This window comes from Callorhinus ursinus, unplaced genomic scaffold (assembly GCF_003265705.2).
Source record: "Callorhinus ursinus isolate GAN/ISIS: 27379988/994484 unplaced genomic scaffold, GSC_fseal_2.0 scaffold4, whole genome shotgun sequence".
Taxonomy (NCBI): domain Eukaryota; kingdom Metazoa; phylum Chordata; class Mammalia; order Carnivora; family Otariidae; genus Callorhinus; species Callorhinus ursinus.
In genome coordinates, this window is record NW_027397066.1 from 161,413,151 (window position 1) to 161,439,881 (window position 26,731).

At 40.3% G+C, this 26,731-nt stretch overlaps 1 protein-coding gene across 4 annotated transcripts in view; it reads left to right on the top strand.

Annotated features, from left to right (window-relative positions):
- Positions 1 to 599: 599 nt before the first annotated feature.
- Positions 600 to 26,731, top strand: part of SLC18A1 (solute carrier family 18 member A1) — a 29,796-nt gene continuing 3,664 nt past the window's right edge. The window contains exons 1-10 of one of the 4 annotated variants that reach the window (XM_025874028.1): positions 600 to 723; positions 1,392 to 1,755; positions 2,374 to 2,432; positions 5,236 to 5,319; positions 6,527 to 6,619; positions 8,844 to 8,933; positions 9,175 to 9,218; positions 11,218 to 11,278; positions 11,363 to 11,458; positions 26,052 to 26,130. In XM_025874028.1, coding sequence (XP_025729813.1) covers positions 600 to 723; positions 1,392 to 1,755; positions 2,374 to 2,432; positions 5,236 to 5,319; positions 6,527 to 6,619; positions 8,844 to 8,933; positions 9,175 to 9,218; positions 11,218 to 11,278; positions 11,363 to 11,458; positions 26,052 to 26,130 — 1,094 coding nt within the window. The remainder of the gene's footprint in view (positions 724 to 1,391; positions 1,756 to 2,373; positions 2,433 to 5,235; positions 5,320 to 6,526; positions 6,620 to 8,843; positions 8,934 to 9,174; positions 9,219 to 11,217; positions 11,279 to 11,362; positions 11,459 to 26,051; positions 26,131 to 26,731) is intronic. The other 3 variants (XM_025874029.1, XM_073891250.1, XM_073891251.1) reach the window with 3 other exon arrangements.

Sequence of the window (26,731 nt, forward strand, 5' to 3'; positions counted from 1 at the left end):
GGTCTAGGTCAGTGTTTCTCTGTGGGCAGCACAAGTAACACTTGTAGCACATGACATATTGGGGGGTTGTACAGACCATAGGCTATAATTTTGGATTGGTGCATACACATGAACCATAATTTGTTTTGTATGGCACATTTATTTTTTTAAAAAACAATAGTATTTTGGTTTTTAAAAAAAGTAGATTTAGAGGAAAAGATTGAACAAGTAATAATACAAGTAGGCCTCAGATATTGACATAAACCATTGAAGTGATAGGCAGTTGAGACACAGAGCTAAGTGAACAGAGCTAGAATCTACTTAATGTGCTAGGTAGAATTCCAGATATAAAAAGCTGGTAAGCAATGCTTTCTTAGAAGGCAATCTGAGAACCAGGTAGAATTATTGAGATGTATAGGAAGTGAGCAGAGACACAGGCAAGGAAATGGTTCAAATACCATACTAGTATTTGCAACTACTTGCACATTTCATTTTAATAGTAAGTTTCACTTGTCTGGGCAGGATTTCTCCCCTCTTCTATAAAGGCTGCAGAAGACCTATAGCTATAACAGGACCTTTCATAAGAAACTGGAGAAAACACTCCCAGCCCAGCAATCACCATGCCCAAGGTGTTTTTGGATACTCCTCAGCAGTTGCTCAAGGAGGGGAGAGAGTCACGGAAGCTGGTACTGGTGGTGGTGTTTGTTGCTCTGCTTCTGGACAACATGCTGCTTACTGTAGTGGGTATGTTTGGGTGTCTTTAGGCTGGGGGTTATTTGCTTTGGGCCCCAGCAGGTAGCATACACCCTGCTAAAGTTCAACAGTGAGTGGACTTGAGAATTTTTCTTTTTATGTTTAGAAAACAAAAAATAAAAAATGAGGTTCAGAAGTGTTATGTAACTTGCCTTAGGTGCCAAGTCGGGGTTCAAGCTGTGTCCAACTGACCCCAGAGCTGGAGGTTCTTGCATTATACTTCCCTGCCCCTACCATTTTTATGCTCTGCCATCCCTATATGAGAGCTGAAACAATAAGACAGAGCCTACATTCTTCAACCTCAGCTGTGAAAATAAGCATCTGGTAACTTGAAATTTTCCCCACTCTCTGCATGCATGTCCAAGAAAAATTGTGAAAACTCCGTGGGCATCGATTTTGTGATTACAACTAAATGTTAGCAAGTAAGTGATTGGCCAATACAGAATTCAGGAGTAATGAGGACCAATTGTATGTGGGTTGGAATTTAGGTACTTAATCTAATAGGATAATTTGGGCAGGTACAGTCTTTTAGTAGGCTTCAAATCATGTCATTTAGACACCTTCCTCAACATGAATATGAAGCTCATAGTAATGCCCCTGAACCAGTTAGTGTTAAAAAGTGTGCTTAGCTCTCATCACTTATCCTTCTTGATTTTCAGTGCCCATTATACCCAACTTTCTATATGCCACAGAGTTCAAAGAAATCAACACTCCTCTATACCTTGGCCTCACCACAATTTCTCAGCATGTCCTTACTTCTCCTGCCTTTTCCACCATCTTCTCCCTCTTTGATAACAACACCATGGCTATCGAAGAAAGTGCACCCAGTGGCACAGCATGGACAGATGACAATGCTGGCACCATCCCCCCTCCAGTCACTGGAGCCATCCCAGCACAACAAAACAACTGCTTGCAAGGCACAGAGTTTCTGGAGGAAGAGAACTTGCGGGTTGGGCTTCTGTTTGCTTCAGAGGCTTTGATGCAACTTCTGGTCAACCCTTTTGTGGGACCTCTCACCAACAGGTATCTCAATGGGTACAGTTCTCTACATAGTACTCACTGGCTCAGGAGTAAGAGGATGATAGACTGAGGTATCATAAAGGTAGTTAGAAGGAAAAAAGTAGGAAAACTCACTTGTCAGTCTCCAGGCAATCAACTGTTTGGAAAGTTGGTTACCCAAAGGATAATATGATATTGATGAAATGCCATAGGCTTCAAATTTTCTTAGTGATGTAATGACTGCTAAGCACCAAAAAAAGAACCAGTGATCAGAAGTATACTGGGGATGTTATATCAGTGCCTTGGAACATGGCTCCAAGGCAGAACTACTGCAATCTAGAGCACTGGCTTATTAGCAGTGTTTAGGATTATCCTGATGTTTCAAAGGGATATACACTCTGACTAGGCCATCCTTTCTGGAAAAGAGGATTTTGGCCCTGGTCTACAGGTACATTTGCATGTTTGTTCATTTACTTGTACACATCAATATGTCATATCCTATCTGTACCCTTGCATTCAGAGACATGCTTTTCTATGTACTCAAATAACTGCATTTCTGTTACCAGTTACATGAAAAAATATAGTCCAATTATATAGATGCCTATTGGGACTGTATCTTTTATCTTTGTAATTCTCTTTTAGAATTGGATATCACATCCCCATGTTTGCTGGCTTTGTTATCCTGTTTCTCTCCAAAGTTAGTAAGTAATTTGCTTCCTCTTTTATTTTTTTCACTGATTACCTTTGATTTTATCACATGCACTACAATGCAGAGAGTAGGGTCAAGTTAGCTAATTAGGCATCTGACAAAATGGCCTATGACACTGATTGAAATCCTCTGCAGTTTTGGATATGGGCCTTAGAGCAGTAGTGGCAAATCAGTCTAATTGGAATTTGTATATTCTGCTATAGAAGAACAGATGCTTTACTTCCTTCAGCTGGTGAAAATTGTTAACAGTTGTTTTGATAGATATGCTGTTGTGTGTGTGTATCAGTAGTCCCTTGAATGAGGTTAGTCCAAATATCCCATCTTTGGGAAGAGGTTGTATTATTTTGATACACAAAGGTAAAGAGCCACCAGCAAAGAATCTAAATTGAACAATAGTAACTAGATAATACCAAAAAGTCTACTGCCTTCAAGTGATGTCATAGGTCATTAAAGGTTATAGCTTAGAGAAATAAATTTGCTAAAAAAAAAACAAGAAAGAGAAAGTCTATCCAGTATCAGATAAATGTTCTAATAAAATAGAGATGGAATAAGAACAGTAAGTAAACAAATTATGTCTGGAAATTGATCCTGAGAATTAAAATAAGAAGGAATGATGGCGGGTGGGGTGGGGTGGGAGGTTAATTGAAGGAGAAGGCAGCTTCTGGAGCCTCTGCTGACTCTGCTCCCAATAACATATCTCCTTCCTCCTGTTTTTCTTATCAACTTTTTATTGCTTTTCTGCTTTTTCTATTGCTCCTCCTCAAGTTTTCTTCCCTATCAGCATATAGCTTGACTCTTATCAACCAATGCTTAACAGGAATTTGTTGCAGTCAAGGCTGGAAGGTCAGAAGCTTGATGTGTAAAGTTCTGAGAACTGGAGCTTACTTGTGAAAATTCTAGCTAAATCAAAGAAAATGAGGAAATTCAAGTTAGAAATGTTTATTGAACTTCTAAAACCTCAGCCTATGCCAAATAATAAATTAAAAACTAATAGGATTCTTCGTTTCATCAAATGAGACTCATAATTTTCTCTAAAAAACTTTATGGAGCGCACATATTATGTCTTGATGGCAAAAGTCACTGGGGGAAGATAAAGAATGAAATGACATGGTTCCAGCCTAGGAGTTTATGATACATGCCTGGGAAGATGTAACAAACACCCTGAAAAATAGGATAATGCTAGAGTATCGCAAACTCTTTAGCATAAGGGCCTTGCTTGATTCTCTGCAATTAAATAATAATTATTGTTTCCATGCCATAATCAGTGTTGCTATACTGAATTGACCTAATTCTAGCAAATGTTTGGTCTTTAGGAAATCTTATGGGGCACCTTTTTAGGGTTTTTTAAATACTAAAAAGAGGTTGCTGATGCCCCTTACCACCATTAAGGGCCCCTAGCTGAGACCCATGCTTAATGTAATTAGGAGTGAAATGGTAACCCATGTTAGGGGGTAAAGTGAGAAAGAAATTGTTTTGGTTTTCCTAAATAGGACGACCAACCATCCTTTGTCTGGGATTCAGGGTCCTCCTAGAATGCAAAGTCCTTGGCAAACTGAGACAAGTTGGTCATTCTATTCTCAAAGGATAGGAATAAGGGCGCCTGGGTGGCTCAGTCAGTTAAGCATCTGCCTTCAGCTCAGGTCATGATCCCAGGGTCCTGGGATTGAGTCCTGTGTTGGGTTCCCTGCTCATCCAGGAGCCTGCTTCTCCCTCTGCTTGCCACTTCCCCTGCTTGTGCTCTCTCTCTGTGTCAAATAAATAAATAAATAAATAAAATCTTTTTTAAAAAACTTAAAAAAAAAGGACATAAGAATAGCTAACCTTGAACAGACTAGAAATCAGAAGGCCTAGGAGAAGGCATAGGAAACTCAGCAAAGAGAGACCAAGCACATGCATGTTTGGAAGACAGTGTGATCACATCAGGAGATAATGGAAGAAGATTACAAGACATCAAATGACCAAATATATCTGTAATGAAAGGGCAAAGGGATTCAGATTCTGCTGATTCAGATACTTTGGGAGGAATTCTTTCTTTTGAGGGCATTGTCTTGAAATGGAGGTGAGACATGTCTGGAATTACCAAGCTTACCACCAACACCCTGTAATTTGGTTTTTGATAACATATTCCTGTTTGGTACTCAGTTTTGTGTATGCTAGTCTTAAGTAGATGGACCCTCTTAAAGGGCATGAACTGAATGTTCTCTTTATTTCACATTTCTAGTATAGTTGTATGTTTGATATTACCTAATACACATTCACTGATTTGATTTGGCTAAAATATTTTCCAGCATAAGGTAAGAGGAAATAATATCTGATTGGATCACAAGATACTATTTTCTACCCAATACCTATGGTCCTTCAATTACACATAGCTTTTATTCCCTCACTGTAGATGACCCAGTGGAGACCAACAATGGCAAAAGTTAAATCTGGGTGTTGAATATGAAGGATTGAGAAGTAGGGTCTAAGGGCATTGTACTTTTTGGACAGCCATGATTCCAGTGGACAGGATATTGGGCTTTGGGCCAGAAATGTGAAAATCCAGGCTTCCATCCACTGTGTGGTGAATTGGTTTGTGTTTCTGTGGTTTCTCAGCTTCGTGTCAATTAAAATGCAATCCTGATTAAGGTGTGGGAGATTAGAAAGACAACTCCAAAAATAGGGGGCAATGATCATCCTTTATTAAAATATATACATAGTGGCTCATATCTACAATATCATGGGCACATTTTCTGGTGGTGAGGGAACAAAGACAATTTGTTAATTGGAGCATTCTTGCTATTCTCTATACACAGTGTTTGCTTTTTCTGGTACCTATACCCTACTGTTTGTAGCCCGAACCCTTCAAGGCATTGGATCTTCATTTTCATCTGTTGCAGGTAATGCTGACATCTTACACACACACACACACACACACACACACACACACATGCATACACACACATACATCTCTTACCATTTCTTACTACCCTCAGACCCTATAAGATTTATATGAATAGATAGGAAAGTATCCTAGTGAGCAGAAATTATTCAAAAACAAGATAACTGTAGAGTTATTGTCAGTGTTATAAATCCCTAAGCCTGACATAACTTCCTCTGATAATATTTAGATACAGCCAGTTCAGGTCAAAGCAAGCCCAAGGTAAAACTATGAAGTAAGCCAGTCTTTTATTTAATGCCCCCTATGGTCTTTTCTCTGCCCCCTTCTAAATGTGTAGTCTCAGTTCCAACCCTTAAATAGAAAAAAACTAAAGAAGTGTTTTGCTTAAGCCATTATACATTATAAAAAGAATTTTGTTTTTGTTTTAAGCTGCATTCAGAGCCACACAGAAATAGGAAGCTGGGATGGTGTTGGATTGTGATTTTAGGTACAGCTAAAATCAATGTATCACCTTAGTAATACCTCAGCTGTAGGCATTTTGTCAATAGTGATACCAAAACAGACTGAGTTGCGGTTCTGTAAATAAAGTTTTGTTGTAAAAATGAAAAAAAATTTTATAAGAAAAGTAATACTAATACTACCAGTAACACTATCACTTTGCAAAGTATCATTAAGTACAATATTTAATGTAATCCTGTGAAGTAGCTATCTTATGCCATTTTACACATGAGTAAATGATAGGAGAGCCCAGCCCATGCTGTCTTTCACATGTCTTCTGTACTTTCCTCTTCCTTGGGCACCTCCATTGAATAGAATTGTGTCTGTGTTTATAGATTTTCCTTTGACCTACTCCATATCCATCCATTTATTCAGGGAAATGTGTTAGGAAATGATAAAATGCAATGAAATGCTCTATCAGTGGACAGTGGTATTCTGTATTACCCTTCCCAGAGACCTTCACACTTCCAACAATATTGTGAACAGAAGGAGTGAACAATGTGGGGGTTTGGGGGACCAGTGGGGACAGTATTTGTAAAATACTATGGACTAAGTTTCACAAAACCCCTCAAACTGCAACCATAGGTAAGATGATCCCTGAAGATATAATAAGGATAGAGAACTAAGAACTAATAGACCAAGGATTCAGTGAGAGAGGCAGACAGAGGGCTCCTGTATGCTAACTCCATATGTCACTCTCCTTTCAGGTCTTGGGATGCTGGCAAGTGTCTACACTGATGACTATGAGAGAGGGCGTGCCATGGGAATCGCCTTGGGGGGCCTGGCTTTGGGAGTGCTGGGTAAGTGGCACCTGGTCCCAAATCTAGGTTCAGAGGGTAAGATACTGCATACTCTTCGAAGATGGCTCCAGGAGGCAAGTGTTCCTAAGGGTCATGGAAGAGAGGATTTTCTTTCCTTTTCTGTCCAATCATGTTTTGAGTCTTTCTGAAATTTTTCCCAGGAAAGGCAAAATCTCTTTCCTGTTAAGAAGGAAAATAGCCCATGAGGTCCTGGAAATGGAAGAAACCTAGTCTATTCCAGTGAGCAAATATCCCCATGTTAGCAGCCACTGCCTCACCTCTGCTTCCACACATGGCCAGTGCTTTCAAAATGAGAGGAACTCTTTGTCAGATTTTGTGCTAAATATATTGCAGACATAATCTCTTTTAATCCTCACACCACTATGAAGGAGGAATGATTGTCTCCATTATAGAGATGAGGACCAAAAAAGTTAAGTAGCCATCCAAGATTACATAGCTAGAAAATGCCAGAGCCAGGATATAGACTCAGATTTTCTGGACTCAAACCCCAAACTCTAAAAAATAACACTTTCTTTGAGGTTCATCCCTCATATAGATTGATTGACTATTCCAACAAGTCACATATTTTATGGAACACTTACTATATGCCAAGGACAATGCTAGCACACAGGGGATATAGGTAAGAAGCCTCACACATGGTTCCTTCCCTCTAGGAGCTCACAAGCTACTTGAGAGGAAAACACCAAAGGTCTCTTCCTGGTCCATACCCACCCCCCCCACCACAACCCAGGGAGAAGAGGGAACAAAAATCCTGCTCTTTGTTAATATCCATTTTCCCAAACACCCAAGCTAAAACTTTGGTACATCCTGGTCTCCTTTATCACTTCTCACTTCCAAATGGATAAGCCCATTAATATTCTCTACAGCTACTTCCTCAAGGTCGGTTCCTCATCACACCTCAGTTGGAACCAGCCTACTGCCTGATCTCTTGTGCATTCCCTCCTTCCCTCAAGGTGCCACCAGAAGAAGCTTCCTATGCCCAGAGCTGGTGGTATTTCTCTCCTGCTAAAAAACATGTTTCTCCATTGCCCACAAGACCAACTAGATGCTTTATCTGGATATACAGGGCTTTTGACTATTTGGCCTCAACATTCCCTACCTCTACTCTTCCTCTCCCAAATACTCACATTCTAGTGACTGAACACTGAATACTGATTTTCATCTATTTGTTATCCAACCACACTCTTTTCAAATTTTTTTATTTAAAATCAATTTAATTAACATATAGTGTAGTATTAGTTTCAGAGATAGAATTCAGTGATTCATCAGTTGCATACAGCACCCAGTTCTCATTACTTCAAGTGCCCTCCTTAATGCCCATCACCCAGTTACCCCATCCCCCCACCCACCTCCCCTTCAGCAACCCTCAGTTATTTCCCTATAGTTTAGAGTCTCTTACGGTTTGCCTCCCTCTCTGTTTTCCTCTTATTTTATTTTTCCTTCCCTTCACCTATGTTCATCTGTTTTGTTTCTTAAATTCCACATATGAGTGAAATCATATGGTATTTGTCTTTCTCTGGATGACTTATGTCACCTAGCATAATACCCTCTAGTTCCATCCATGTCATTGGAAATGGCAAGATTTCATTTTTTGATGGCTAATATTCCATTGTGTGTGTGTGTATATATATATACACCATTTTCTTTATCCATTCATCTGCTGCTGGACATCTGGGCTCTCTCCATATTTTGGCTATTGTAGACATTTCTGCTGTAAACATTGAGGTGCATGTGCCCCTTCGAATCACTATATTTGTATCCTTGGATATATACCTAGTAGTGCAGTTCCTGGATTGTAGGGTAGCTGTATTTTTAACTTTTTGAGGAACCTCCATACTGCAACCACACTCTCTTTTATGGCACATCAATGCTCTTCACTTATGCTTCTTCCCCACCTATATTACCCACTTGACAAAGTCCTTGTGGCCACCTGCTCATTGCACTGTGTTTGCACAGCACCTTGTAGATTGAACCTTTACTGTTGAACTCTACTCTTCACCATGTTCTAATTATATGGGTCCCCTTGCCCCACCCCCAGCACGTGCATTTTCTCTACTAGAAAGTGAGCTCCTGAGATCCAGGACTTCTTCATTCCTGAATCCCCAGAACCTTACATGGAGGCTCATTGGGTAAATGTGGACAAATCACACCAACTAGGAATTGGTCCTTTCTTCTGAAATCCATGCCTGCTTTGCCTTTACAGTGGGAGCTCCTTTTGGAAGTGTGATGTTTGTATTTGTTGGGCGGTCTTCACCCTTCCTCATATTGGCCTTCCTGGCACTACTGGATGGAGGTAAGTCACCATAAAAGGTCACCAGACAGAAGATAGCTTAAGTCAGGTTGGGAATGCACTATGCTGTGGTGTTAGTCTTGACATGCTTAAAAGATCAAGGACTGCCCCATTTTAGGAAAGAAGGAAGAAACTCAGGGAGTTAGATCTGTACATGATAAGGTGATATCAATGTGGTTGTTATTGGAGCCTCCAACTAATCAGTGGACAAAATAAACTCTTTCTCTCCCACTTTCTTTCTTAGCACTCCAGCTGTGTATCCTACAGCCTTCCAAAGTCTCTCCTGAAGTAAGTAGACACTAAGCTCCATTGCCAAGGGATATATAGAATGGCTATGTGCTAAGACCCCTAGATCATCCCTGTCAAACCATAAGAAGAAAGGTGAAGGGGAGTGGAGTCAAGGAAAGTAAGAACTATACTTGGATTCCCAGATGGTATCATATTTAGGGTAGCATTGGGGATGGTGGGGGAGTCTGGACTGATGTTGGACAAAGATGGAGGAAGGGCCTTGTGAAGAATCAAAGAAACATTACAAAAACTATATATATGTAAACTCAGAACCAGGAGACAATGACATTGGGACCTGTATGTTCATAGTTACAATACCTCAGAGCTAGAGAAGACCTTAGAGGTTATTTAGATCATCTCTCCCCCCAAGAGTATCTTTATAGACTATCATTCTATCATGGTTAAATATCAGAGTTGGTATTTGTCTGACTCCAAGCCAAAGATGGCTCTGGGAAATCCATACCAAACCACTAAGAATGAAAGATAAGGAAGTATGGAAAATATGGGAAAGTTTGATCTAAAAACTTTGATTTTATAGCCAAGTCAGACAGAAGTGTGGGTAAACTGGGAACCCACTATTTGCAATTGGGATCTGAAAGGGGACAGTCTTGTGGGCCTGAGCCCTTTACCTGTGGGGTGTGTGCTAACTCCAAGTAGTCAGTGTCAGAATTGAATTACATTATAAGACACTGAGTTGGTGCCCATAGAGAACTAAAGAATTGTTTGGTGGGAAAGCTCCCACATTTGGTACCAAAAGTGTTGTGAAAGGAGAATTTATTTTCCTTTAATATCTTTCTGAATAGTTTTGACTTAGATGGTAATGTTCTACATTGAATATGTTCTACATATTCAAAAAATTTAATTTTTATTTTTCTGCCTTCCAATATTTTGCAGTTATAAAGAGTGCTACAATTAATAACCTTATGTATGTGCATTTTTATAACATTGGAGATAATCTATAGAATAAATTCCTAGAAGTGGAATTGTTAGGCTAAAGGGCTTATTGGACTTCTTTATGTGTATTTTGTGATTTAGATCTGTCTCTGTATTTTGAATTATATATTTAGCTTTAGTATCTCTGAATATTTTTATCCACCCCTGTAAGTGTGCAGAAAGGGTTATTATATCAAAACTATTAAATCTATTACCAGATAGAATGTAGTTAGCATCACAGATCAGGGCACAGTGCTCAGGAATTTTGTTAGAGGGACAAGTTTCAGCTACTGAGTCAGGGAATGCAGTGGAAAAGAAGGAGCCATTTAAGACTGACTTTGAAGAATGGGTAGGAGTTGGACCTGTAGAGAGAAGGAAGGTGGTTTAGGCAAAAATAACCAACCATGAACATAGTTTAGGCAAAAATAACCTGCTGGAATGCATGGGAGGAAGGCAGAGTGATTGAGTTTAATTGGAATAAATTTTTTCTGAGGGGAGGGGGAAATCAGAACTGAACACTTAGGCTTGCATTTTAATCTAGATGTTCAAACATCTTCAGCTGGACTTGCCAGTATGGCTCAAAATGGTCAGAATAAAGCCTCCAGAATGCTTGAGGAGCTTTCTGAGTTATCACCTCTGTGCTCACCTTTGGGATTCAGCACTCTGCCTGTGGTTCTCCCAAGGCAAACAATTAGTGCCAGCAAGATCTAGTGGTGAGACCCAAGACTGAGAGTCCAGACACCCATTGTCCATTGCTGGCCTTGCTGACTATCCACACTCATCTAGTTGAGATGATCATATGAAAGCAGGAATCATGTCTGGAATTTGTTGTCCTACTCTTTGTGACTACCACAGTGTTTGCCTTGTACACAGAAGGTGCACCGCCAGATGACTCTGTGACATTGGGCAAGTCACTTTATCTCCTTTGATTTGGTTATTTGGTCTCTTCAGTAAAGGAACTGACATAGATGATCTCTAAGGTTCTGTCTGCATATTTTCAGATTCTATGACAATAGGAGAGATGTACACTGTACAAATGGAAGTTTTTTGTTGTCCATGTTCTCAGAGTGCCAGGGGGACTCCTCTCCTTACACTTCTCAAAGACCCTTATATCCTGGTGGCTGCAGGTAAGCCTGAAAATGCCTTTCTTTGGGCTGGGAGAGTCTGGGCTTCTGGGTAGCCCTTGGAGACTCACAGAACTGTCTCTCCAGGCTCCCTCTGCTTTTCTAACATGGGAGTGGCCATGCTGGAGCCTACACTGCCCATCTGGATGATGCAGACCATGTGCTTACCTGAGTGGCAGTTAGGTAAGTGACCTTGCTCCCCAACTTGGGCTTGGGCAGAGGTGTATGCCATGGGCCCTTTCCCAGGTAATTGAGATGCACTATCAAGCCCAGGTCTTCAGGGTCACAGAGACACAATGGGCTTCCTTTGTAGAATTATCTTCTCTGTCCACACCTGTAAATCAAAACTGAGTGGGCAGGCAACACCTCCAAGAAGCAGCCCAAGAAGGGCAGGGTGGGAGGAGTTGAGAGGGGCAATGGAGTGACAACATACCTAGCAATGTGGTAGAATGATCAATGATTTTTAGTCAAAAGATCAAGGGTTTCATTTCAGCTCCATTGATTGGCTATGTAAACTTGTCCAAACCACATCAATTTTCTGAGCACCAACTTTCTCATCTCTGAAATGGGCATTGGAATACTGTCTAGTTCAAAGGATAATTTGAGAAATAAATGGCATAATATGTGGAAATGCTTTACACCTATATAATATTAATATGCACCATCATTACCACCCACACTTTTCTCTCTTCAACTCCCCTTCCCCTAGATTTCTCTTTATCTATCCTTTTACCTCTAACAAGGTGCTTATGGAGGTACCATGAAGTTTCCTCTGCTTCATGGAGAGATGTCCTTGTGACTCTGAGTTTAGAGAGGAGGTTCTGGCCCTTCCCAGGAAGCCTGAGGAAAGGGAGCAGAGAAGCTTATGTGCCATTCAGTCCCTGTAGGGAGGAGAGGCGTATGGGGCCAGAGGGGAAGTCGATAAGGACCTGATACAGCTCTGCATACAATGAAAAGCACTAAATCTAATTTTTTAAGGGAACAATTCCAAGCAAGGCTCCAAGCTGCACTCCTAGCCTCAAATTGAATTTTTCTGGGCCGCAAATGCCTCTGACCTGACAATTAATTGAGTTAGTTGGTGCTTCGTGCAGAAAAGCATCCTCTGCCCCAAGGCTATGACAGCTCAGGCTCTTGGTGCAGGTGGGCAAACACAGCTCAGAACAGCTCCTCCCCAGCTCTCTTCACCACACAGGAGAGAATATTAAAAGCAAACCAGCCTTCAGTTACTAGTGAATTGTTGACTTTGGGTTTAATTATAATCGTCATGACAATTTCTATTAGGCAGCACTGTTTCCTCTAGGTACAGAAAGGCATCAGGAGGCTAGTGAGACCCAGAGAAACTCACTGGGCTGATTCTATGCAGTCCCTTCTGCAGGTGAGGCTGCAGTAGAAAGCCCTCAGGAAATAAAGAACATTAAGAAGGCTTTGTCTACCACCATCCTTTACAAGTTTCCTCAATGCTATCTGCATCTCTAAGTCTAGCTTCAAAAGCTCTCACATCACCTGGTGAGCTTTTAAAACTCAGAGTGCTGGGCCCCACCCAGAAATTCAATAGAATCAAATTTGCATTTTCTTAAGTTTCCTGGTGATGCCAATATGGTGTCAGGGATCACTGAAAAATATTGCACCAAATGCAGACAACCTGTCAAAATTATTTGGAGGAGAGGAGACAGCACGTTTGAGAGTCATTTGTAGTCTGTGACTGGGTCCTCTCTAAGTGACCCATTTTGTGCCCAGTACTCTTCCTTAGGGGAGGAAACAGGCCTACCTGGGTTTGAATCCTGACCACTTACTTGTTTGTGACCTTGGATGAGTTATTTAACCTCTTCAAACACCACTTTTTTTTTCTTTTTTTTTTAAAGATTTTATTTATTTATTTGAGAGAGAGAGAATGAGAGAGAGAGAGCACATCAGAGGGGATAGGGTCAGAGGGAGAAGCAGACTCCCTGCCGAGCAGGGAGCCTGATGCGGGACTCGATCCCGGAACTCCAGGATCATGACCTGAGCCGAAGGCAGTCGCTTAACCAACTGAGCCACCCAGGCGCCCCACTTTTTTTTTCAATTGAAGAAATGGGGATGCTTTCAGGGTTGTTGTCAGGATTAAATACATCTATGTATTCTAAAAGGATTAACACAGGGGCACCTGGGTGGCTCAGTTGGTTGAGCATCCAACCCTTGATTTTGGCTCAGGCCATGATGTCAGGGTCTTGAGATCAAGCCTTGTGTTGGGCTCCGTGTTGGGCTCCGTGCTCAGCTTGAAGTCTGTTTGTCCCTCTCCCTCTTCTCCTCCCCTCCACCTCTCTCTCCCTCTCTCTCAAATAAATAAATAAAATCTTTAAAAATAAGTAAATAAAGGGATTAGCACAGTGGATGGAATACAGGATAGATATACTACTTAAATAAAAATTACTATTTTCATCATTGTTTTTGTTGAAATTATTTTGACAGTCACAGATATGTGTAATTCCCTGCTCCTTGGAAGATATGCTGTGAAAAATACATGTTTGTCTATAGACATATAGTTTGGAACACCTATTTTGCACAAAATGCTACTGAAATGCAAGCTATACCCAGGTTTTAAAGAACAAATCACATTGGTTGAGGAAAATCTCATTTAGGAAATTCCACATCATTTAAAACAATAGTAAGAAGATGTATCTAGGAGGATAGTGAGCTTCCTAGAGGGGCTTTTCACTGGGTAAAAACAGTGGAGTAGTTAGGTAAACAGTGGAGTAGTTATAGTTCTAAACTTTGAAAAGCAATTAAACATAAACAAATGGGTACAGTTTGAAACATATTGCAGCCCTATACAAATAGACAAATACACTAAGATATGCTTCACTTCCACTCCATCAAAGAGAATATTAAAATCAAACAAGCTATCAACCAGTAACTGGTGAATTGTTGACTTTAGGTTTAATTGTAATCATCATGACAGTTTCTATTAGGCAGCACTGTTTCCTGTAGGTACAGAAAGGCATAGAGAGGCTAGTGAGACCTGAAGAAACTCTCACTGCTGATTCTGTGCAGTCCCTTATGCCAGAGTCATCTGAAGGAAAAGGCCTGGGTTCAAGTCCTGACCCTGTTACTCACCAGTTAATGAAAATAACGGTTAAGGCTGATGCTCAGAGGGCACTTATTCTGTGTCAAACACTGTGCAAAATGGCTGGCATACATTATCTCATTTAAGGCTCACAACCAGCCTTTCTGGTAGGAATTATTATTATCCCCATATTTCAGAAATTTCTTAATCTAACCCAATTTCCTATCTCCCCCTCTAAAAAGTCCTGGGCCTTGTAGAACCTCCTGTCATTGACAAGTGTCCCCATGTCCTCAGCCTCATCTCTAAATACTTCCATCATCTTGCCCTGAGATCTGTTTCCTGAGAACAGTTTCCCAGCTGTCCTGAGAAAATCCACGTTCCCCTAGACTTTGCTCACCTTTGCTGCTTCTGAATCATTTCTTCTTCTCCTTCTCCTTCTTCTTCTTCTTCTTCTTCTTCTTCTTCTTTCTTTTTTTTAAGATTTTATTTATTTATTTGAGAGAGAGAGTGAAAACGTGCAGGTGGAGGGGAAGAGGGAGAGGGAGAAGCAGGCTCCCGGCAGGGACCCTGACTCGGGACTCGATCCAAGGACGCTGGGATCATGACCTAAGCCAAAGGCAGACACTTAACTGACTAAACCACCCAGGCACCCCAGAATCATTTCTTCTTAATTCTCCTTCAAAGACCCAAACTGCCTTGAAGATTATGTCATTACATTATACCTCCCCTCTACCTCTCTTCATTGCAATCACCTATTGACCCCTTAGTTACCCCTTCTCATTCATTAAAATTATCAACACCTGGGTCATATTCTTTTCTCCATTATTCCTGTCACCACTTTTGGTGGCTTCAATATCCAGGTGGATAACCCTACCAACATCTTGGCCTCTTCCTTAATCTACTTTCTTGCAATAATCTTTTGCAATGATCTTTTTCTCCTTTTTGCCTTAACCTTTATATAATTTTGACCTTGGCATTAATTCTATCATCTCTGAAATTTAATTCTAAGCAGTCCAATTATTAACTCATATTCCCTGCTCAGGTATTCTAATATCCCCATATCAACAAATTTTGGTCACTTGGAGGTTTTCTATTTGCATCACTTCTCATGTCCTCACTTTTTCATTTATTCAGCCTGAAGTCCATCATGATGTTACTCCTTTGAAAGTATTGTTAATTCCTTTGCCTTGCTCTCCCTCTGGGGTTGTCAGCATTGATTCTGGTTAAGCCAATCTGGTTGCCTACTCCATACCTATGCATGAGCAGCGCTTTGGGGCCGTGGGAAAACACACAGTGAGACTATTGGTCTCACCCTACATTTATGGCTACAAATCTAAAGTAGGTTTTCACATTGCCCAACAATCTTTCTCTAAGTCCCCAGTTATGTTCTCCTTCCCATTTTCTGAAATGACTGTTTTATACTTATCCCTTCAAATCTCTTCCACACCCTCATCCTTTTACCTTCATCATTCTCAGTTCCTAGTCATTGAGAAATTAGAAACAGTGAGATGGGAACTCATATGTTCCCATCACTAAGTATACTCTTTTTCCTGCATCTGTACCCACATTCACTGCCTTCTTTTTATAGTTAAAGCATCCCAGCCCCTTCAGAGGCCAACGACTACTATCACCACCACCACCGTTACTTCTCCTTCTCCTCCTCTCCCTCTCCCACTTCACCCTCCTCCTCCACCACTTCTTCCTCTTGGTGTTGCTGTTCTTCTCCTCCTCCTCCTTCCTCTTTTTCATTCCATCCCCTCTCAACTATTTCATTGGCTACTTCTTATCACCTTTGTTATCTCCTCTTCCCTGATAACTTTTAAAGGTAGGAGTCCATGAACGCTCAGACCTTGGATCTCTATTCTTCTCTATCTGATGTTTCAGAGGTGATCCCAGCCCTTCCTATGGCTTTTTTTCTAAATTTTATTTTATTATGTTATGTTAGTCACCATACAGTACATCATTAGTTTTTGGTGTACTGTTCCATGATTCATTGTTTGCATATAACACCCAGGGCTCCATGCAATACATACCATCCTTAATCGCTACCCCCATTCCCCCCCCCCCTCCCCTCTACAACCCTGTTTGTTTTTCAGAGTCCATAGTCTTTTATGGTTCGTCCCCCCCTCTGATCCCCCCTTCATTTTTCCCCTCCTGCTATCTTCTTCTTCTATTTTTTTTAATATATAATGTATTATTTGTTTCAGAGGTACAGGTCTGTGATTTATCAGTCTTACACAATTCACAGTGTGCACCATAGCACATACCCACCCCAAAGTCCATCATCAAGCCACACCATCCCTCCCACCCCCCACTACTCCAGCAACCCTCAGTTTGTTTGCTGAGATTAATAATTCCTCCTATCAGTGAGATCATATGATACTTGTCTTTCTCTGATTGACTTATGTTGCTTAGTATAATACCCTCTAGTTCTAGCTACGTCATTGCAAATAGCAAGATTTCGTTTTGTTTTGGTTTTGGTTTTTTGATGGCTGCATAATATTCCATTGTATATATATACCACTTCTTCTTTATCCATTCCTCTGTCGATGGACATCTTGGCTCTTTCCATAATTTGGCTATTGACATTGCTGCTATAAACATTGGGGTGCACAAACCCCTTCAGATCATTACATTTGTATCTTTGTGGTAAATACCCAGTAGTACAATTGCTGGGTCATACGGTAGCTCTATTTTCAACTTTTTGAGGAACTTCCATAATGTTTTCCAGAGTGGCTGCACCAGCTTGCACTCCCACCAACAGTGTAGGAGGGTTCCACTTTCTCCACATCCTCGCCAACATCTGTCATTTCCTGCCTTGTTAATTGTAGCCATTCTGACTGGTGTGAGGTTGTATCTCATTAAGGTTTTTTTTTTTAATTTTTTATTGTTATGTGAATCACCATATATTACATCATTAGTTTTTGATGTAGTGTTCCATGATTTCCTCTTTGTGTATAACACCCAGTACTCCATGCAGAACGTGCCCTCTTTAATACCCATCACCAAGCTAACCCATTCTCCCCCCCCATCCCCTCCAGAACCCTCAGTTTGTTTTTCAGAGTCCATCGTCTCTCATGGTTCATCTCCCCCTCCTATTTCCCCCCCTTCGTTCTTCCCCTCCCTCTATCTTCTTTTTTTTTAACTTATATTGTATTATTTGTTTCAAAGGTACAGATCTGTGATTCAACAGTCTTGCACAATTCACAGTGCTCACGATAGCACATATGCTCCCCAATGTCTATCACCCAGCCACCCCATCCCTCCGTCCCCCAACACTCCAGCAACCCTCAGTTTGTTTCCTGAGATTAAGAATTCCTCATATCAGTGAGGTCATATGATACATGTCTTTCTCTGATTGACTTATTTCGCTCAGCATAACACCCTCCAGTTCCAGCCATGTCGTTGCAAATGGCAAGATCTCATTCCTTTTGATGGCTGCATAATATTCCATTGTATATATATACCACATCTTCTTTATCCATTCATCTGTCGATGGACATCTTGGTTCTTTCTACAGTTTGGCTACTGTGGACATTGCTGCTATAAACATTGGGGTGCACGTACCCCTTCGGGTCCCTACATTTGTATCTTTGGGGTAAATACCCAGTAGTATAATTGCTGGATCATATGGTAGCTCTATTTTCAATTTTTTGAAGAACCTCCATACTGTTTTCCAGAGTGGCAGCACCAGCTTGCATTCCCACCAACAGTGTAGGAGGGTTCCCCTTTCTCTGCATCCCCACCAACATCTGTCCTTTCCTGACTTCTAATTTTAGCCATTCTGACTGGTGTGAGGTGATATCTCATTGAGGTTTTGATTTGGATTTCCCTGTTGCCAAGCAATGTTGAGCACTTTTTCATGTGTCTTTTGGCCATTTGGATGTCTTCTTTGGAAAAATGTCTGTTCATGTCTTCTGCCCATTTTGATTGGATCATTTGTTCTTTGGTTGTTGAGTTTAAGAAGTTCTTTATAGATTTTGGATACTACCCCTTTATCTGATATGTCATTTGCAAATATCTTCTCCCATTCTGTCGGTTGTCTTTTGGTTTTCTGGACTTTTTCTTTTGCTGTGCAAAAGCTTTTTATCTTGATGAGGTCCCAATAGTTCATTTTTGCCCTTGCTTCCCTTGCCTTTGGCGATGTTTCTAGGAAGAAGTTGCTGTGGCTGAGGTCGAAGAGGTTACTGCCTGTGTTCTCCTTTAGGATTTTGATGGACTCCTGTCTCACATTTAGGTCTTTCAACCATTTTGAGTCTACTTTTGTGTGTAGTGTAAGGAAATGGTCCAGTTTCATTCTTCTGCATGTGGCTGTCCAATTTTCCCAACACCTTGGGAAATTGGTTGAAGAGACTGGTTGAAGAGAATTCGTTGAAGAGACTCTTTTTTTTTTCCATTGGATATTCTTTCCTGCTTTGTCAAAGATGAGTTGACCGTAGAGGTGAGGGTCCATTTCTGGGCTCTCTATTCTGTTCCATTGATCTATGTCTCTGTTTTTGTGCCAGTACCATACTGTCTTGATAATGACAGCATTGGAATAGAGCTGGAAATCTGGAATTGTGATGCCACCAGCTTTGCTTTTCCTTTTCAACATCCCTCTGGCTATTCGAGGTCTTTTCTGGTTCATACAAATTTTAGGATTATTTGTTCCATTTCTTTGAAAAAAGTAGATGGATGCAATGGGGATTGCATTGAATGTGTAGATTGCTCTAGGTAGCATTGACATCTTCACAATATTTCTTCTTCCAGTCCATGACCATGGAATGTTTTTCCATTTCTTTGTGTCTTCCTCAATTTCTTTCATGTGTATTTTATAGTTTTCTGAGTACACATTCTTTCCCTCTTTGGTTAGATCTATTCCTAGGTATCTTATGGTTTTGGGTGCAATTATAAATGGGATCGACTCCTTACTTTCTCTTTCTTCTGTCTTGTTGTTGGTGTATAGGAATGCCACTGATTTCTGTGCATTGATTTTATATCCTGCCACTTTACTGAATTCCTGTATGAGTTCTAGCAGCTTTGGGGTGGAGTCTTTTGGGTTTTCCACATAAAGTATCATATCATCTGCAAACAGTGAGAGTTTGACTTCTTCTTTGCCGATTTGGATGCCTTTGATTTATTTTTGTTGTCTGATTGCTGTGGCTAGGACTTCTAATACTATGTTGAATAGCAGTGGTGATAGTGGACATCCCTGCCATGTTCCTGACTTAGGGGGAAATCTCTCAGTTTTTCCCCATTAAGAATGATATTCACTGTGGGTTTTTCATAGATGGCTTTTATGATATTGAAGTATGTACCCTCTATCCCTATACTCTGAAGAGTTTTGATCAAGAAAGGATGTTGTACTTTGTCAAATGCTTTTTCTGCAACTATTGAGAGGATCATACGATTCTTGTTCTTTCTTTTGTTAATGTATTGTATCACGTTGATTGATTTGTGGATGTGAAACCAACCTTGCAGCCCAGGGATAAATCCCACTTAGTCATGGTGAATAATCCTTTTAATGTACTGTTGGATCCTATTGGCTAGTATTTTGGTGAGAATTTTTGCATACATATTCATCAAGGATATTGGTCTATAATTCTCCTTTTGGGTGGGGTCTTTGGTTTGGGGATAAAGGGAATGGTGGCCCCATAAAACGAGTTTGGAAGTTTTCGTTCCATTTCTGTCTTTTGGAACAGTTTCAGAAGAATAGGTATTAATTCTTCTTTAAATGTCTGATAGAATTCCCCTGGGAAGCCATCTGGCCCTGGGCTTTTGTTTGTTGGGAGATTTTTGATGACTGCTTCAATTTCCTTAGTGGTTATAGGTCTGTTCAGGTTTTCTATTTCTTCCTGGTTCAGTTCTGGTAGCTGATGCATCTCTAGGAACACATCCGTTTCTTCCAGATTATCTGATTTGCTGGCATAGAGTTGCTCATAATATGTTCTTATAATTGTTTGTATTTCTTTGGCATTGGTTGTGATCTCTCCTCTTTCATTCATGATTTTGTTGATTTGGGTCATTTCTCTTTTCTTTTGGATAAGTCTGGCCAAGGGTTTATCAATCTTGTTAATTCTTTCAAAGAACCAGCTCCTAGTTTCTTTGATCTGTTCTACTGTTCTTTTGGTTTCTATTTCATTGATTTCCTCTCTGATCTTTATTATTTCTCTTCTCCTGCTGGGTTTAGGCTTTATTTGCTGTTCTTTCTCCAGCTCCTTTAGGTCTAAGGTTAGGTTGTGTATTTGAGACCTTTCTTGTTTCTTGAGAAAGGCTTGTATTGCTATATACTTTCCTCTTAGGACTGCTTTTGCTGCATCCCAAAGATTTTGAACAGTTGTATTTTCATTTTCATTTGTTTCCATGAATTCGTGTTTCCATGAATTTTTTTAATTCTTCTTTAATTTCCTGGTTGACCCATTCATTCTTTAGTAAGATGCTCTTTAACCTCCACGTATTTGACTTCTTTCTGACTTTCTGATTGAGTTCTAGTTTCAAAGCATTGTGGTCTGAAAATATGCAGGGAATGATCCCAATCTTTTGGTAGCAAATGAGACCTGATTTGTGACCAAGGATGTGATCTATTCTGGAGAATGTTCCATGGGCACTAGAGAAGAATGAGTATTCTGTTCCTTTGGGATGGAATGTTCTGAATAGATCTGTGAAGTCCTTTTGGTCAGTGTGTCATTTAAAGTCTTTATTTCCTTGTTGATCTTTTGCTTAAATGATCTGTCCTTTTCAGTGAGGTGGGTGTTAAAGTCCTGCACTATTGTATTGTTGTTGATGTGTTTGTTTGCTTTTGTTATTAATTGCCTTATATAATTGGCTGCTCCCATGTTAGGGGCATAGATATTTACAATTGTTAGATCTTCTTGTTGGATAGACCCTTTAAGTAGGATATAGTGTCCTTCCTCATCTCTTATTACAGTCTTTGGTTTAAAATCTAATTTGTCTGATATAAGGAATGCCACCCCAGCTTTCTTTTGGTGTCCATTAGCATGGTAAATGGTTTTCCAACCCCTCACTTTCAATCTGGGGGTGTCTTTGCATCTAAATGAGTCTCTTGCAGGCAGCATATTCATGGGTCTTTTTTTTAATCCAATCTGATAGCCTGTGTCTTTTGATTGGGGCATTTAGCCCATTTATATTCAGGATAACTATTGAAAGATATGAATTTGGTGTCATTTTATTGCCTGCAAGGTGACTATTACTGTATATTGCCTCTATTCCTTTCTGGTCTATGTTACTTTTAGGCTCTCTCTTTGCTTAGAGGACCCCTTTCAATATTTCTTTTAGGGTTCGTTTGGTGTCTGCAAATTCTTTTAGGTTTTGTTTGTCCTGGAAGTTTTTATCTCTCCTATTTTCAATGACAGCCTAGCTGGATATAGTATTCTTGGCTACATATTATTCTCATTTAGTGCTCTGAATATATCATGCCAGTCCTTTCTGGCGTGCCAGGTCTCTGTGGATAGGTCTGTCGCCAATCTAATGTTTCTACCATTGTAGGTTACAGATTTCTTGTCCCGAGCTGCTTTCAGAATTTTCTCTTTGTCTCTGAGACTTGTAGGTTTTACTATTAGATGTTGGGGTGTTGACCTACTTTTATTGATTTTGAGGGGGGTTCTCTGTGCTTCCTGGATTTTGATGCCTGTTTCCTTCCCCAAATTAGGGAAGTTCTCTGCTATAATTTGCTCCAATATACCTTCTGCCCCTCTCTCTCTTTCTTCTTCTTCTGGGATCCCAAATATTCTAATATTGTTTTATCTTATGGTATCACTTATCTCTCGAATTCTGCCCTCGTGATCCAGTAGTTGTTTATCTGTCTTTTTCTCAGCTTCTTTATTTTCCATCATTTGGTCTTCTATATCACTAATTCTCTCTTCTGCCTCATTTATCCTAGCAGTTAGAGCCTCCCATATTGATTTCACCTCATTAATAGCCTTCTTGATTTTGACTTGGTTAGATTTTAGTTCTTTTATTTCTCCAGAAAGGGTTTCTCTAATAACTTCCATGCTTTTTTCAAGCTCGGCTGTATTTTTATAATTGTCATTGTGAACTCTAAATCTGACATCTTACTAATGTCCATATTGATTAGGTCCCTGGCAGTCAGTACTGCCTCTTGTTCTTTTTTCTGAGGTGATTTTTTTCTGTCTTGTTATTTTGTCCAGAGGAGAATAGATGAATGAGAGATCAAAATGCTAATGTGGTAAAAACAAACCCAGAATAATATACACTAAACAAATCAGAAAAGACCTGAAACTGGGGGGTAAAAGTAAGGGAAAGAAAGAAAAAAAATAGAATATGATCAAATATGATCAGGCTGGTGAATAGATCAGTGCCACACACTAGATTTTGGGCATATATTGGTCCGTTAGAAGAAAGTGCCTCCCAAAATTTTAAATAAAGAAAAACTTATATATGTATAAAAATAAGGGTAAATACGATGAAGGGATGAAATATGACTGTAAAGATGAAAATTATAAAAGATTTTATAAAAGGAATTGATAAGATAAGAAGTTGGTTGAAAAAAGGAAAAGCAATTAAAAAAAACAAAAGGGAGAGAATGTGATCAGGCAGGAGACTAGAACAAAGTCTTACACTGGAGATTTAGGGTATATTTTGGTCTGTTAGAAGAAACTGTATCCCCAAATTTTAAAAAGATAACATATATATACAAAAACTAAGGTTAACTACAATGAAGGGATAGAATATGACTCTAAAAATGAAAAATAAGGGGCGCCTGGGTGGCTCAGTTGTTGAGCTTCTGCCTTCAGCTCAGGTCATGATCCCAGGGTCCTGGAATCGAGCTCCACATCAGGCTCCCTTCTCAGTGGGAAGCCTGCTTCTTCCTCTCCCACTCCTGCTGGTTGTGTTCCCTCTCTCGCTGTGTCTCTCACTGTCAAATAAATAAATAAAATCTTAAAAAAAATAAAAATGAAAAATAAAAATATTTTTTAAAAAAGAATTGTTAAGATGTTGGTTCAAAAAGGGAAAAAGAAAAATTAAAAAAATAGAAAAAGAAAAAATAAAGAAAATTTAAAAAATTAATTTTGAAAGACTAAAGAATCAGGAGGAAAAAAGCCATGAATTCTCTGTGCTGTATTCCCCTAGCGCTGGGGTTTTTCCATTCTCATTGATTGGTAAACTTGGTTTTGGCTGGCTGTTTTTGCTGGTCTTCTGGGGGAGGGGCCTGTTGCCATGATTCTCAAATGTCTTTGCCTGAGGCAGAATTGCCCCACCCTCATAGGGGCTGGGCTAAGTAATCTGCTCAGATTTGCTCTGGTAGCTTTTATTTCCTGCAAACTTTCCATACAGCTTTGGAGGACTAGAATGAAAATGGCAGCCTCCCAATCACTGACCCTGGAGGAGTCAAGAGCTCGAGGCCCCGCTCCTCCGTGTGCCCCCAGAGAAAAGCTGTCAATCACTCTCTTCTTCCCATTCTCCAGCCGCACTCCGTGCTCACCTGGCCTGTGACTGAGCATTTCTATCTCTGGCACAGCACCCCATTTGGAGTCTCCAAACCCAGCAGATTCCTGCAGTGCACTCCTGTGCCGCTCCTCCCTGGGGGAGGAAGGGGAGTCTCCCCGGATCTGCCACTTGTTGGGTCCCTGCTGGAAGAGCAGTGGCCCGACTGTGCCGTGGATCACAGTTTATGGCAATGCTGAGCTGACAGCCCACTCCTCAGCTCCATCTTTGCAGCTGGCTTCCCTGCTCTGATACCTAGGAGCTCTGCCGCACTCAGGCACCCCCGGTCTTTCTGTGACTCCGAGGATCCTGAGACCACACTGTCCCAGTGAGGGTTCCACCCCCTGCTTAGCCACTGGAGCAACATCCCTCAGCGGTGCAGACTTCTAAAAGTTCCGATTTTGTGCTCTGCTGCTCTATCACTTGCCGGTAGCTGGTTCCCTCCCCCCTCGGTCTGTCTTCCCAAATACTGCCTTGGATTCACTTCTCTGCACGTCCTACCTTCCAGAAAGTGGTCGCTTTTCTGTTCAGAGAGTTGCTGCTATTCTTTTCTTTAATCTCCTGTTGAGTTTGTAGGTGTTTAGAATGGTTTGATACCTATCTAGCTGAATTCTTGGGACCAGACGAAATTTAGGTCTCCTACTCCTCCTCCATCTTGCTCACCCCCCTTCCTATGGCTTAAAGAACCATGTATAAACCAATCAGTTAAACATGTATATCTGTGCTTAGGATCTGTCCTGGGAAGTCTAGACCTGTACACCAACTGCCTGACATCTCCAGTTGGATTTCTAATATGCATTTTAAACCTTTCATGTTTCCCTAAGTTCTTCCTCCATCTCTAGTTACCCAACTGAGTAAGACAACATGAGCGATCCTTGATTTCTTTTTCTCTCACTCCCACTATGCCCATACCCAATCCAACAGAAAATTCCACTGACTCTACCACCATAATAATACCTCTTGTTTTATTCACTTCTTTCCATCATGACATCTAAGCTGAGGCATTATCTCTTTCTTCCTGGGTTCTTCAAATAGTCTTGTCCTGTGAACCCATTCTTCTAACCACTACCAGAGGGCTTGAAAAAAATGTAAATTAAAATATGTCATTCCTCTTCAAAGTTTCCCATTGCACTTGGAATAAATTCCAAATTCTAGGCCTACATTTTCTATTACTCTTCACTTTGCTCATTGTGCTTCAGCCACACAGACCTCCTTTCTATTCTTATAACAGACAAATAGTTTCTTCTTTAATTTCTTTGTATTTGCATTAGATGTTTTTATTTGTTTATTTGTTTGTTTCTGCTTGGAATGTTCTGTTTTGGTTATTCAGATCTCAGTTTAAATGTCATCTCCTCAAAAAAGCCTTACCAGACACCAAATTGAAGTTAGCTCTATTCCTGATCACACTTCCATGCCACAACATTAAATGTTTTTACACAACTTAATATTTTTCTAAATTATCTTTTTCCTTCATTTGTTCACTTGTTTATTGTCTGGCTCCCTCCCTTGGAATGTAAACTCCCCAAAAGCTAAGATTTTGTCTAGCTTATTTACCCCTCTAATCTTAGAACACCTGACACATAGTAAGAGCTCATTAAAAGTACTGAATGAATGAATGAGACTGAGGGAGGGTAAGGTGCCCAAAGTCACAGAGCTAAATGTAGCCAAACCACAGTTTCAACCCAGAACTGTGTGGATTCAAAGCTCATGCTCTAGAGCACTTGACTCTACTGTCAGAGAAAGCAATGTGACCAGTGCTTCAGTTTACAAAATACTTTTAAATATGCTATCCAATTTGCTCCTCAGTGTAAATTGGTATGATAGAATCATAGCTTTGTTTTTGCTAGATGTGGATGTTAAAGCTCAGAAAGGTTTAGTAACTTATCCAAGATCACTACCAGAGCAATGGAAAGAAAGGTGAATAGCAAGGCAGGAATTTCATTTCCCAGGAAATATGTATTTCTTTCTGTAAGGCTGATGATGTTCTTATGCTGATAATCAGAAGGATTTTATACATGAGAATGGCTCATTAGGGCCATTCTTTAGGAAATCTAAGTGGGGAGCTGGGAGTACATTGTATTAAAGCTAAACAAAGCCCAGCTCCTGAGGAAGATGGAAGTATAGAGCCTCATGTTAACTGTTCTGGGTTTGCACAAGGATCTCCAACACACAAAACAATGTGGTTTGGAATCCTTGAAGGTAACAGAGAGACTTCACTATCTTACAGCAAATAAAGTATTTTATAGTAAACTGGGCATGTCCTAATCTTAGAACTGTGTCTTTCTACAGGTCTAGCTTTCTTGCCTGCCAGTGTGTCCTACCTCATTGGCACCAATCTCTTTGGTGTGTTGGCCAACAAGTTGGGTCGGTATGTAGTCTGGGAATCTGTGGAGAGTAACAGGAATGTAAGATGGGAGAGCCTTTTTGAGGTTGTCCCTGCACCTAGGATAATGAACAGCTTCTCTGAGGTTGAAAGTTTAGGACAAGTACACATGGATACAAGTTGCCTACAGGGAGGATAGGAGTGGTAGGTGGTGAGGGGGCTATGGATAAAGTAAGGCCCTGAGTTGGTTGTGAATATATGAGGGATAACCTTTACTTTCCAGATGTTTGTTGTCTAGTTGAAGAGCTAAAATAACACCACAGAGAACAACTATGAAAAAGCTCAGTACTTTGGGGGCAGTGGTTGTAAAACTATGTTCCCTGGAACCCTAGAGAGTTCTAAAGAGGTACCTCAGAGGCCACCAAGTGGAAAGGGTTTGAGGGCTAAAAAGTATGAGTCTGGATCTTGTTCTACTACAGTGAGAACAGCTTCAATTTTCAATTATATCTTTGAAGCTCAGCATATAGATTTTTAAGATAAGCTTAAAAACCCCTACTATAGGAAATCAGAAAAGGAAAGAAGTTTGGTATTTTTTGTGGGTTTTGAGATGGACCTTGAAGACCAGATAAACTATGAATAGGTGAGA